A 14,626-nucleotide genomic window follows, 5' to 3' on the forward strand; every position below is an offset into this window, starting at 1 on the left:
AAAAATTTACTTATTTATTTTGAGAGAGTAGAGAGATCACTAGCAGGGGAAGGCCAGAGAGAAAGAGAGAGGTTGAGAATCCCAAGCAGGCTCTGCAGGATCAGCGCAGAGCTCGATGTAGGGCTTGAACCCACAAAACAGTGAGATCATGACCTGAGCCAAAATCAAGAGTCAGACCCTTAACCAACTGAGCCACCCAGGCACCCCTATTTCATGTTGTTCTTATTTCTTCTTTTAAAATATTTTTTAGATTGTTTGTTTATTTATTTATTTATTTTGAGAGAGAGAGAGAGTTGGGTGGAGGCAGAAAGGGAGAGAGAGAAAATCCCAAGCAGGCTCCACGTTGTCCAATGTTGGTGTAGAATCCGATGTGGGGCTCGATCTCATGAGCTGTTAGATCATGAGCTGAGCTGAGATCAAGAGTTGGACACTTAACCAACTGAGCCACCCAGGCACCCCTAAAATCTTTTTTAATAGGCCGTTGTATTCATCAAGATCTATGTAAGTCTACCTTCTGCACTTAAAAAGCTAGCTCTAAATTCAATTAGTTGAGCTGATACCAGTTTCTTAAAGATTACAAAAAGATAGTTTTTTCTCAAAGTGGAACTTCCTGAAGAGCTTGTATATAATTTGATAACTCCAGTCTAGCACCATGTGATAGCAGGAACTTTATCTTATCCCTTAGGCACCAAGAACGCTGTCAGATTTTTCTGGAATTCAAAAACCGTGTGTGTGTGTGTGTGTGTGTGTGTGTGTGTGTGTGTGTGTGGTTTTTTTTCTTTATTATAAATGTAATATGTGTACATGATAAACAGTTTTAAAATGTACAAATATAAATAAAGAGAGTGTGCCTCTCTTCTTAATCCCACTTCCCAAAAGAAACCACTGTAAACTTACTTGGTTTTGTGCATGTAGAAACATGTATACATTTATAAAAATATATGCACGTAATTTCTTAAAAATATCATAGTATACATATTCTTTATTTTTAGTTAATTATACATTGTGAACATGCTCCCATGACAGTATGTCTAGTCTTTTTGTATCCTATTTTCGACTGTGGATTTCCCCATTCTCTTATTGGTGGGCTTAGGTTGTGTCTAATTTTTTTGGCAGCTTAAAGTGTTGTAGTGAGCTTCGTTGTGTGTGTATATATATATTTTTTTATCCTTGTGTATATTTTTGCCTATTTGCTTAATAACGTCTGTAGGATAGTTTTCCTAGAGTTAATATTGCCAGATCAAAAGATAGGCACTTTTAACATTTTGATACATGTTGTCAAATGACCCTCCATTCAACCAGAACAAATTTATAAGCCTCCTTTTAGCATAGGAGGGCTCATTTTTCCTACATCTTCAACCACATGGTCACTTGTTTATGATCCAGAGAACATGAGCTGTAAATAAGAGATCTCAAGATTGTTTTATATTAACTTTTATTTATGGATTCTACAAATAGCCTTCAAAAATAGGTGCTTTTAGTGTTTTCCTTTTATTACTCCAAACCTGTTCAGATATGGAATATTCTGTCAAGACAATTCCTTTTTTATTGTTACAAGCATGAATTATCTTTTAAGCAATTTACTTTATCACTCATTGCCAAATACTTCTCTTCTCGCATATTTCTTCTATGACTGACCAAGTTAGAATACTCACTTCAAAAGCTTAGTCTTTCAAGTTGGAATTCAAGGGACAGCTATTGAACATGATATTCTCTTTGCTGAAATTTATGTGCGATCACTTTTGAAATAGTCCTTGGGTTTTAGTAAGCACCTAACACTGATTATAGTGGTAGTTGAACAGTAATTTAAAGCATATTAAAGGGAACTTTATATGAATCCAAACAAATGTTAATGAAATCTGAGCTTTATTTATCACTTACTTGCTTGCAGGTGGATTCGCCGATGAACTTGAAGCATCCCCATGACTTAGTCATATTAATGAGACAAGAAACAACCGTTAACTACCTCAAAGAATTGGAGGTGAGGCAATGGGCATGTGATATGCAGCTGAAACTTGTTGTATTTCATGGGGAGCTATTGTATTCAAAGAAAAATGAGAGCGAATTATTTCTTAAGCTCAATTCTTCTCAGTTTTATAGGAATATATTACTTTCATTTTTAACTTTTTAAAAAACATTTTATTTATTTTTGAGAGACAGAGACAGACCATGAGCTGGGGAGGGGCAGAGAAAGAGACAGAATTCGAAGCAGTCTCCAGGCTCTGAGCTGTCAGCACCTAGCCTGATGTGGGGCTCAAACCCACAAACCATGAGATCATGACCTGAGCCGAAGTCCAGTCCGATGCTTAACTGCCTGAGCCACCTTGGCACCCGGAATATAGTACCTTTAAATCCTGATTTTAAAAATAACATCTAATTAGAGGACATTTGAACAATAGTAAGAGAAACAGACTAACTTGGGTTTTGCTTGATTCTTGACTCCTGTCCTTATTCAGGGTTTCCATGTATAAGTTTTTCCATCAAGTATGAAAAGGAACAGTCTCTATACATATGCTTAGAAGGAGAGTTTGGGTGATATACAAAAAGGAAGAATGGTTTCAATACTCTATAAAAATGTAATTTTTATTAATTTCCAAGTAGGGAAAACTAAGGTCTTGTTATTATGTGTTCTTACGATGAGATGAAAGCGTTAATCACTTTGCACCTTGAAAACTTGAAACCTATTGGTGCTAATAAAATCTGACCTTTTTGTTTCTATCATTTGATTTCCATAAACTGATTTTGCTTAATTACACACAATATTAATTATTTGGAAAACTGGGAATAAGACAGTAGGTATATTTATACAGCTTCGTGCTTGGAAGCTTTATATGTTTTTTTTTTTAAAACACAGTGTTCAAATTTGAAGTGCATCGGTGCAGAAAATAGTTCTTATTTTCAAATGCATATACACATTGTATATGTTTATTTCCATTCTTTTTTTTAAGAGGCAGTATGATATAAAGAGGAGACTTAGAGTATGTGAAGGGGGAAAATGCCATTCATCATGTCAATGAAAACAAAAATGAAAAATGTTGACTCCATCAGTTTTTGATTAAGGTACAGGCTGGAGATGAAAATTTGTTATTCACTGAAATGTAGACTTAAAGCCATGACACTAAACAATATCATTTTTCTACAAAGTAGTGACAACTAAATGAACTTCTTAAGGTGCCAGAGGACAGTGGAGGAATAACCTCAAAGTGCTAAGGGGAAAACCAGTCAAACTAGAATTTGATGTTCTTTTAAACCATCATCAAGAGTGAGGGTAAAGCAAAGATGTTTTCTGACATACAGAGTTTATTTACCAGACTCTCACTTTAAAGAAAATTAAAGATGTACTTCAGCACAAAGAAAAGTACACCCGGGGCGCCTGGGTGGCGCAGTCGGTTAAGCGTCCGACTTCAGCCAGGTCACGATCTCGCGGTCCGTGAGTTCGAGCCCCGCGTCAGGCTCTGGGCTGATGGCTCGGAGCCTGGAGCCTGTTTCTGATTCTGTGTCTCCCTCTCTCTCTGCCCCTCCCCCGTTCATGCTCTGTCTCTCTCTGTCCCAAAAATAAATAAACGTTGAAAAAAAAATTTAAAAAAAAAAAAAAAAAAAAAAAAAAAAAAAAAAAGAAAAGTACACCCAGTAGACACGCGTAGGATATACAATGATGAGTAAAAATACTAATGAAGAAGTGGCTAACCTTATTTAATTATTTTTTTGTGCTTTGAAAGGTAAAACTAGATTAAATTAATATGTAGTTGTGTTGAGGTATGTTCAGTGATTAGTTAAGGCTTGTTAGACTCTTCTGTCCTGTTTATGAGAAGGTGAAAGTAACAAAATCCTGTTGGAAAACTTACGGGCATACATACTAAAAATTAAGAGTCTTGCTACCTTTCAAGTAGTCTTGCCAAAAGAAATAGGAATTCAATCAAACCACTGTATTTTCCAGTGTCATTTGTTATCAATGACATTTCCTTTGCCATTCTATATTTTTTATGTATTTAAAAGATCATTCTGAGAAGGGAGTCTGCAGATTTCATCAGCCTGCCAAAGAAGTCTATGACACAAAAAAGTTAAGAACCCCTGGATCCTGCTGTCAATATTTAGGAAACGTACAAGATAAAGAAAGGGACACGTGAAATGAACCTAGGAGATGCAGTCAACAAAATCGTATAGAGTGGCAAGCTTTGCAGGACAAATGACCCATCTTTTTAAACAAATTATAAAGATTAAAAAAGGTGGGGAGGGGAACTGGAGGAATTACCAGTAGATTAACAGATTTATAGACAAATCAGCCATTGCAGTGTGTGGGTCTCATTGGATTTTGATTCAAACAAACTGTATTTTTATTTATTTATTTATTTATTTATTTATTTATTTATTTATTTTAAGTTCTTTGTTTTATTTATTTTTTATTTGAGAGAGAGAGCACGAGCAGGGGAAGGAGCAGAGTGGAGGGGGTGGGGAGAGAGAATCTTAACCAGCCTCCACACCCAGCGCAGAGCTCAAAGGAGGGCTTAATCCCACCACCCCAGGATCATGACCTGAGCGGAAACCAAGACTTGGATATAACCCACTGAGCCATCCAGGCACCCTCCCTTTTTTTTTTAAAGAGATTTTTTTGTGTGTTTTGTGTGTGTGCGTGAGTGTGTGTGTGTGTGTGTGTGTGTGTGTGTGTGTGTTCCAGAGAGAGAGAGCAGGAGCAAAGGAACGGCAGCGGGAGAGGGAGAGAAAATCTTAAGCAGGCTCCGTGCCCAGCATGGAGCATGATGTGGGGCTTAATCCCACAGCATTGGGATCATGACCTGAACCGAAATCAGGAGTCAGACACTCAACCAACTGAGCCACCCGGGCACCCAAACAAACTGTATTTAAGGAGTATCTTTCAGAAATACATTAAAATATTTACTGATGAAAAACTTAACCAAAAATAAAGTAGAGGCAAGGACTAAAATAATGGAACTGCAATCTGTAGTTTCCAAACCTACAGTTAAGAGAAAATACAGGAGGAGAGGAGGGAACATAGAAAGTGTTGACAAGCACATGACAGGCAGGAAAAGAGAAAACAGCAGCAAAGAAAAAGAATGATAAACATACCTGAAACTAATACAACATTTTGTGTCAGCTACACTTCAATAATCTTAAAAAAAAAAAAATTTAACAGAAAATCCAAAATAACATGTTTAAAATAAATTCAGATAGATCAGCAATCACAGTAAATATATCAGATTAAACTTGCTGATTGAAACTCAGACTATCAGATTGGATTTCTTACTTAGTCCAGCTGTATGGGACGTGTAAGAAATACACCTAACACAAAGCCAGTGTGGTGATAAATGGATGGAAAAAGTTTTCACTATGTAAATACTAAGCAGAAAAAAGCTGTGATGGCAGTATTTATACAAATTCACCGTCCCTCATCTGAAATCACCAGGGCTATATATGCTTAGAATACAGCTTTTTACTTTTTTTTTTTTTTCTTTTAGAACTGTTATAGGTACAGATATCTAGTATTACATTGTACTGCCAGCAGGTTCTGGTCCCAAACTCCATATTCAAAGACATTAATATTTCTTTAGAGAAATGTGTGAATATTCACACCAAGAGGATAAAAAGTATAAAATGGCTTTTCATCAGGTTTTGCTACCACATGAATATTAGTGCAAAATTCTATTTTCCATGGACAGCAACCTCATGACCTAAGCACCTCTGAAAAGCTCCACATCCTAATACCATTTTCAGGGGTTATGATTTCAACATATAAATTTTTAAGGGTGGAAGGGACACAAATGTTCAGACAATAGCACTAAATGTGAAAAAGTAAAGCTTTAAAACTTAAGAATATATTAATATGTTTATGACATTGGGATAAAGAAGGGCTCCTTAAATAACACAAATCACAATTAAGAAAATTAATTGATAGTTTTGTCCATCTTAAAATTGTCTCGCAAGTGACACCATGAACAAAATTAAAACATAAGTTATAAGCTGGGAGAATAACTGAAGAATGAGTTTACAGAATCACTCTTCACAAATGTCTACAAATCAGTGAAGAATCACTAGGGAAAAATAGGCAGACTTAATCAAGCTACAAAATATCTCATAAATATTTGAAAATATGTTTAATCACATTAAGGATTGCATTAGTTAAGATAGTCTAAATTTTGCAATGTGTGTCAACTTTTGCATTGGCAACAAACATTCCCAAAAATCTCAGTGCTGTTTCACAGAGGAAGGTGGAGGCTCAAGGAAGACTAACCAAATATACAAGCCTGTTTAAACTTTCTACTTAGAAGTGACATCATTTTGGGGCACCTGGATGGCTTAGTCGGTTGAGTATCTAACTCTTGATTTCAGCTCATTTCATGATCTGAGCCCCATGTTGGGCTCTGCTCTAACAGTGCAGAACCTAGTTGAGATTCTCTCCCTCTCTCTCTGCCCTCACTCATGCTGTCTCTCTCTCTTAAAATAAAAAAAGTAAAAAAAAAAAAAAATTCTACTCACGTTCCATTGTCCAGATCAAGTCACATGGCCAAGCTTGAAGTCATAGGGCAGTATAGTATAGTTTACCTACAGGAGGAGAGTGGGGAGGGAGTAAGTGGAAACATCATTTAGTAACATCCCAGTAATCTTAATGGTTTAAAACAATAAGATCATTTTAAATGTCACTCTGGTCCAAAAGCCAGAACTCAAGATGGCAGAACAGCTACTGTCTGGAATATTGCTGTTCTCAGTACCTGAGGGAAAAGAACATACACTGGCTGTAAAAATGCTTCCCTCCAGAGGATTTAATGGCACCTCTCATGTTACATTTGTCAAAATAGTCATACTGGCCACATATGAGTCCAGCAGAACAATGGTGTAGAGTCCTTTGTAAGGAGTCCTTTGTAAGGAGTCCTTTGTAAGGCCACAAGTTCATTAATAGTAATACAGTCTACTCCAATAATTAAAACATTTCATACCCATTATTTTTTTTACTTATTTTTGAGAGAGACAGAGTATGAGTGGGGGAGGGGCAGAGAGAGAGGAGACACAGAATCCGAAGCAGGCTCCAGGCTCTACGCTGTCAGCAGAGCGCCCGACGCAGGGCTGGAATTCATGAACTCTAAGATCGTGACCTGAGCCGAAGTCAGATGCTTAACGGACTGAGCCATCCAGGTGCCCCGAGTTTTTATTTTAAAGTAGGCTCCACACCCAGTGTGGGGCTTGAACTCCCATCCCTGAGATCAAGAGCTGTACACTCTACCAACTGAGCCAGCCAGCACTCCAATAGATGCAGTTTCATAGGTGGTCAGATATATTATGGAGGTATTCAGGTGCCATTAGTGTGAATGTCATTTTCTGTTACTTTCTGTCCATGAATACCTGTTTAGAGATGCTTATTTAGTTGTCAACTAATTAATCCCCCTTTATCCACAGTTTTACTTTCTGTGGTTTCAGTTACCCATGAATTAACTGTGGTCCAGAAGCAGATGATCCTCCTCCTGACCTATCGTCAGAAGGTCACTAATAGTCTAACACTGTGTCACAGTGCGTACGTTGTTCACCTCACTTCATCTTACCATGTAGGCATTTTATTATCTCACATTATCATGAGGATGAATACACTACAAGAAGATACTTTGAGAGACTACGTTCACATAACTTTTATTACAGTATGTTGTTATAACTTGCATTTTATTATTAGTTATTGTTATCTGTTACTGTGCTTAATTTATACATTAAACTTTATTATAGGTATATATGTATGGGAAAAAACATAACATATATAAGGTTGGTACTGTTCACAGTTTGGGGTATCCACTGGGAATCTTAGAACATACTTCTGCAGATAAGGGGGCACTAGTGTGCTCAGAATCCTTGTCTGTATAGAGGATTCTAACTTCAACACATTAAATTCTCCTCTTATGTGGTATCTAGACTGAAATAACAGAAAAATTCATTATGTTCTTATTGTCTTCTCAACAGAAGCAATTAGTTGCTCAAAAAATTCACATAGAAGAGAATGAGGACAGAGATACAGGACTGGAACAGAGACATAATAAAGAAGATCCAGACTGCATCAAAGCCAAGGTGCCCTTAGGAGACCTGGATCTCTATGATGGCACATACATAACTTTGGAAAGCAAAGACATCAGGTAAAAGAAAATCTCTCTCCAAAAATAAAATTAACGTGTTCCCGAACAGAACTTTCTCAAATCAGTAAAGTATCTAATGAGAATAAGCTTCAATCACGAATGAGTTTATTGAAATTGGAAATTTCAAAATAACTCACATATAGAATTCTTAAAGATTGACTTAAAATGTTGAATACTACAGTAGAAGATTGAACAGTTTATAGCAAAAGAAATACAAATGGTCCATAAACATGTGGAAAACATATTTCTCAGTAAGGATCAAATAAGTACAAATTAAACCATTTAAATTGTTTTCACCTATCAAACTGGAAAAAAATATTTAAAAATCAGTAACTGGTAAAAATGTAGAGAGGCTGTCAATAGAAGTGTAAAGTGGTTTAATATTTCTAGAAAGAATTGTAAAAAGCTTTTAAAACAGTCCCATGATCTTAACATTCTTTGATACACCTACTATTTTCTAACTCTCGAATTATCTCCTTTAAGTTGAACTCTCAAAATATTGACTCCAGCAGTAGCAATGTGAATAAGGTTGAATGTTGACTAATATTGGTTGTAAAGTAGAGATGCTATGAAAATATGGTTCCATTAGGGGAAAATTAGACATTTTTTCACCTTTCATTCATTCATTGCTGCCGGCTTCTTAATTTTAGCCCTGAAGATTATATCGACACAGAATCTCCTGTCCCTCCAGACCCTGAGCAACCTGATTGTACCAAAATTCTAGAACTTCCATATAGTATACATGCTTTTCAGCACCTGCGAGTAAGTAGAGAGATTTAGGATCTTGTTTTCTACATTTTTTTCTGTAATTTACTCTCTTGCTTGTAAATAGTCTTTATATTTCTTCTCCTCCTCTTTCAAACAGCTTTATAATTTTACAAATATCTCCTATTTCTTAATATGCCTTTAAAATAAATGCATTAAGATACTGAGTTACTTGTGAGCTTTTGTCTTATGATCTCCTTTTTCTGTTTTGTTTTAGTTTTTTTTCACTTTTTTTCTTCTTTTCTTCAGGGTGTACAAGAGAGAGTTAATCTTTCTGCACCTCTATTACCTAAAGAAGATCCAATCTTCACATATTTATCTAAACGACTAGGAAGAAGTATAGATGACATAGGCCACCTCATTCATGAAGGCCTACAGAAGGTAAGTCATCAGTGATTGAAAGAGTCAGGGGTGCCTGGGTGGCTCAGTCAGTTGAGCGTCTGACTTCGGCTCAGGTCATGATCTCATAGTTTGTGGGTTCGAGCCCCGCGTCAGTTTCTGTGCTGACAGCTCGAAGCCTGGAGCCTGCTTCGGATTTTGTGTCTCCGTCTCTCTCTGCCCTTCCCCCGCTCAAAAATAAATAAAAATGTTTAAAAAAATTAAAAAAGAAAAAAAGAAAAAGCCAGAGACTGTGCTCACAGAAGGTCTTTTGTTCTCAGAAAATAACCTGCCTAGATTGTTTTTGTCTAGAGAGTGATTTTTTTTTTATTTTAAAGATTTTTTTTTTAATGTTTTTTATTTACTTAGAGAGAGAGAGTGCATGCAAGCGGGCAAGGGGAAGAGAGACTAAGCACCCCCAAAATAACTACTTTAAAAAAATTTTTTTTAATGTGTATTTATTTTAGAGAGCGCGTGAGCTGGGGAGGGGCAAAGAGATGGAGACACAGAATCTGAAGCAGGCTCTTGGCTCTGAGCTGTCAGCACAGAGCCAGATGCAGGGCTCGAACTCATGAGATGGGATATCATGACTTAAGGTGCTTAACTGACTGAGCCACACAGGCACCGCAAAAACAACTACTTTTTTTTTTTTTTTTTAATTTTTTTCTTTCAACGTTTTTAATTTATTTTTGGGACAGAGCGAGACAGAGCATGAACGGGGGAGGGGCAGAGAGAGAGGGAGACACAGAATCGGAAACAGGCTCCAGGCTCCGAGCCATCAGCCCAGAGCCCGACGCGGGGCTCGAACTCACGGACCGCGAGATCGTGACCTGGCTGAAGTCGGACGCTTAACCGACTGCGCCACCCAGGCGCCCCAAAACAACTACTTTTTAAATAACTATTTTTAAGAGAAAACAATTTGTCATTATAAAAAAATTCAGAGTTTATAAAAGTCTATAAAAGAGAATGAAAAAAACCTCAGTTAATTAGTGTTTTATAATAAAATCTTCTGGATCTTTATTTTTATGCACCTTTATAGTTAAAACACTTATTTTCATAAAATAAATTTTTAATAGTGGAATTTTGGGCATCAAAGTGTAATCATATTTTTAAGGCCCTTTATATAAATGTTGTCATACTGTCCCTCAGAAATGCTGTACGTACCTAACTTTTCTACAGTTAATATCTGAAGTTATTATACAGTGTAGCCAACCGTGAATGTTGGCATTCTATTTAATCTGTGCCAATTTGTAAAAGGAAAATTTCTGTCTCTTTTATTTCTATTCTTTGATTATTAGCCATTGTTTCCTATTTCTGAATTGTCTGTTCATGTTTTTGGCCCATTTTCTCATGCATTTTTGTCTTTCTTTTTAGATTTCTTAGGACCTCTTTATATATTAAAGATATTAAACAATGGGTGTCATATGTATGTTTCTGTTTATCTTAAACTTTATGACTGTTTTAAAAAACTTAATTTGACAGTTTTGCACTGCTGAGTTTGAATTTTCTTTACATGGGCTTAAACTTATTTACACTGAATTGTTTGTAGTGGTCCAGTATAGTATTTTGACCTCTGTGTGGTTAAAATTTAGGATATGTTATGAGACGAAAATCCAAGCCACAGAAGGAATCGGAATTTCTGTTTAACTTCAGTAACTGATCCACTTATTACTCTGTACTGAAGACATAATTTTTTAGCAGTATTGGTTTGCATTACATTGTGAACACACATGACTAAAGAACGAAATAAAAGGGGCACCTGGCTGGCTCATTTGGTAAAGCATGTGACTCTTGATCTTGTGACTGTGGGTTCAAGCCCCGCATTGGGTGTAGACATTACTTGAAAATAAAAAATCTTTAAAAAAAAATTCATCTTTTACAAAAGCATAAGCTTGTCATTTGCTTACATATGTACCTTCATTCAGATATTAAATTTGTTAACTTCAGGAATTTCACATTAGAACAACTGGCATTTCTAAGTAGGTTAGGTCCTAACTTCTGAAATCCTGAAATAGGAACCAACAAGTTGGGGCCGGTTGGCGGGCTTTCAGCATAATTCACCCTTTGGAGTGATAATTTGGAGTTGAATAGTCTCTCTGTGGAGATGACACCTTAATGCACTTTGCTCCTGATGATGATCAGGAGGCTTTTTTGGCAGGTGTAGTTTATTTGTCCTTTGTCCCCTGCTTTATCACTGCTGTAATGTCATGTTCTTCTTCATATGAAGTTTCAGAAGAGACAGAATAGTAAAGGTGCTCACTTTGAACATTCTAAGTCGAAGAAAGTGTGTCGAGTTGTGTTTGATTGTCATTTTATTTGTTTCATCTCTAGAATTCTTCCTCATGGGTACTGTATAACATGGCGTCATTTTACTGGAGAATAAAGAATGAGCCATATCAGGTAGTGGAATGTGCCATGCGAGCACTTCACTTCTCTTCCAGGTAAGGTTTCTCCCTTTCTGGACTGCCTGAGTCTCCACATAACTCAGGACTGTTAAAGAAACAATGCATAAGGGGCGCCTGGGTGGCGCAGTCGGTTAAGCGTCCGGCTTCAGCCAGGTCACGATCTCGCGGTCTGTGAGTTCGAGCCCCGCGTCGGGCTCTGGGCTGATGGCTCAGAGCCTGGAGCCTGTTTCCAATTCTGTGTCTCCCTCTCTCTCTGCCCCTCCCCCGTTCATGCTCTGTCTCTCTCTGTCCCAAAAATAAATAAACGTTAAAAAAAAAAAAATTAAAAAAAAAAAAAAAATAAAATGGGAATCCTCCTTCAGAGAAGGGAGGGATCATTTAAAAAAAAAAAAAAAAAAAAAAAAAAAAAAAAAAAGAAACAATGCATAAGAAAACAGTATGAAGAAGCATTCTTTTGTACTTAACACTCTCCTCTATCCCTGTTCAAAGAATTTAGTCCCATCACAAAAAAAAAAAAAAAAAAAAAAAAAAGACCAGTGTCAAAAAGCTCAAGGTTCAAATACATTATTTGTTCAGAGTTCAAAATGCAAAGTTTAATAATGTTCTTCTAATTTCCATTAAGGAAAAAATATATAATATAGACACGCTCTGATTCACTTGAGACTTGAATATAAGAAACTTGCCTGGAGGAATTAGCATAAATTAAATTTTTCTCAAAACAAATAATAAGCCCTAAATATATTTTAAAATCATAAAATGTCTGCAAGACCTTATTTTTGTGGCAAAATTTGTAGCTATCAGATTGAATAAGCACCATCAGTTATGTAAAAATGAAACAATATGATTTTCTTAAGTTATTTTCTCCATCTATTGGTATACTCAAAGTTAAGTTCAATAACTTCAGATGTAATTTTCCCTTGTCAAGTAGTTATGTAATCATATAGAGCACATGCTTCTTTCCTAACGTCTAATTACGCCTCTTCTTCTCTTTTAGGCACAATAAAGACATTGCCCTGGTCAACTTGGCAAATGTTCTGCACAGAGCTCACTTCTCTGCAGATGCTGCTGTTGTGGTCCATGCAGCTCTGGATGACAGTGACTTCTTCACCAGCTATTATACTTTGGGAAACATATACGCAGTAAATACAACGTTTTTGTTTTCATGAGCCAAACCAGTTGCTCTTTTCCTTTCTTTTTTAAATAATTTATTTCCAGTTAAAAATTACCTTTTTTCCTTCCTCTTTTGGTCTGAACAAGAAAAAGGGAATGGAAATGAAGAAATTAGGATGAAAAACCTCAACACAATAATGTATCATAATTGTCTTAGCCTCTTGACAAAAAAGAAAAATAATTAAATTGATAGTAATATTAAATTCCTGCAGAGTGCACCTCTTAAGCTAGTTATACTTTCTAGTTATCTTATACCATATCTTATGTTGTAGATTTAGTCACTGATCAAAAATAACGTTCACTGTAGAGTAAGATGTAAGTGTGAGCTCATAAATCATTAGGAGATTTGGACAGATCCAGCCAGGCCGTGGCTGACGTTTTTCCTTGTGTGTGTGTGTGTGTGTGTGTTTGTTTTTGTCTCTTCAGATGCTGGGGGAGTATAACCACTCAGTGCTCTGTTATGACCATGCTTTGCAAGCCAAACCTGGGTTTGAGCAAGCTATAAAGAGGAAGCATGCTGTCCTGTGTCAGCAAAAACTCGAGCAGAAATTGGAAGCTCAACATAGGTAATTGGAAAAGACAATTTCCCTGAAGCCCTAAGTTAGACCTGTGTAGGGTGATGTCAGTGTTAATTTGTTCATTAGAATTAAGAAAAACCTCTTCATTACTGCTAGTCCTGTCCCTTTTCTCTAGGTGTAGGAAGCTCAGCACAATTCAGAGGAGTCTTTAATAGCATGGATTCCAGGAACTAGAGAATCTTTGCCGTAAATTCTGTCATTTTAGATCTTTACACTTCTGACCATCGATTGCTTTTATGAAGTCAGATGGATTGGGGTGCTCTTGAACACTAACTCTATTATGTTTTCATTTCCATAGAATGCATTGTCAGTAAAATCACTTGCATGTGCTATATTTGATCTTTCTCCCCTTTAGCTGCCTTGTTGGGTTATTGTTAAGTTAGTTAAGTGATGTTGAGAAACATTATTTGGTGCATATTTTAATCAGATTTCTATAAATTGTACAGTAATGAAATTCTGTTGTAGTTGGCCCTTGCAGTATGCTTAATTTAAAAAATGTATTTGATTCCATAAATAGTAGGGCCAGTTAGGAAACTTCACATAACTCAAAGTGAATTGTTCTTCTCTTATGAAAGAGAACATTGAGGCTACTTTGATTATCAGAGAACTAAATGGACATTTGGAACTCCTTAGATTACTGTATTTGGTTATTTCCCAGTCAATTTAAAGCATAATGTGGTGAAAAGGAAGGAATGACCACTTACTTGTTTATACCTGACTTCTGTTACACCTGATCAGAACTTGTCCTGGCTGAGTGAATTGGTTCTCTGTGTAAGCACAGTCTGTACAGCTCCTAAATCTCCGTATGTTACAATGTAATGGGTAGAAAGGATTTTATGGCTAAAAATAATCAGGCAGCTGATCTATTGATACCAGGTGGTAGAAAATATTCCTTTCTAAGCCAGACTTCTATGGTTTTTCCCAAAATCACAAACCCAGGGAGCTAGAGTTCAAGGGCTAGGTACTGTTGGCCTTTTCTGTTAACCTTGTCTTTACGCAGAATCAAAAGAAAAGATGGTAAGGAGGCTTTGAATGTCAGTGGAACTAACACACACTTTGTGGAGGCAAATAGTTGTTGAGATGTAAAATGTTACAGTATATTGTTTTATATCTTTTGGGTACCTGAACCATCCCAACACACCATTTAAAGTCAGGATAGTTGTACTTAAGGGGAAGAATTTTGCATCCATCTTTTTTACCCCCA

At 36.4% G+C, this 14,626-nt stretch overlaps 1 protein-coding gene and 1 long non-coding RNA gene across 3 annotated transcripts in view; one reads left to right on the plus strand and one right to left on the minus strand.

The window, feature by feature from the left end:
* TTC17 (tetratricopeptide repeat domain 17) overlaps positions 1-14,626 on the plus strand; it is a 127,510-nt gene that overhangs the window by 21,361 nt on the left and 91,523 nt on the right. For both annotated transcript variants that reach the window (XM_047877449.1, XM_047877448.1), the window contains exons 2-8: positions 1,892-1,981; positions 7,957-8,126; positions 8,777-8,888; positions 9,141-9,272; positions 11,601-11,710; positions 12,669-12,813; positions 13,271-13,410. In XM_047877449.1, the coding sequence (XP_047733405.1) occupies positions 1,892-1,981; positions 7,957-8,126; positions 8,777-8,888; positions 9,141-9,272; positions 11,601-11,710; positions 12,669-12,813; positions 13,271-13,410 (899 nt within the window). The remainder of the gene's footprint in view (positions 1-1,891; positions 1,982-7,956; positions 8,127-8,776; positions 8,889-9,140; positions 9,273-11,600; positions 11,711-12,668; positions 12,814-13,270; positions 13,411-14,626) is intronic.
* LOC125176271 (uncharacterized) lies at positions 1,946-8,805 on the minus strand. The gene is made up of 3 exons (XR_007156197.1): positions 8,739-8,805; positions 6,493-6,558; positions 1,946-2,035 (listed from the first exon to the last, which is right to left on the minus strand). It is a non-coding gene; the product is annotated as an uncharacterized LOC125176271 (long non-coding RNA).

Source organism: Prionailurus viverrinus, chromosome D1, assembly GCF_022837055.1.
Source record: "Prionailurus viverrinus isolate Anna chromosome D1, UM_Priviv_1.0, whole genome shotgun sequence".
Taxonomy (NCBI): Eukaryota; Metazoa; Chordata; class Mammalia; order Carnivora; family Felidae; genus Prionailurus; species Prionailurus viverrinus.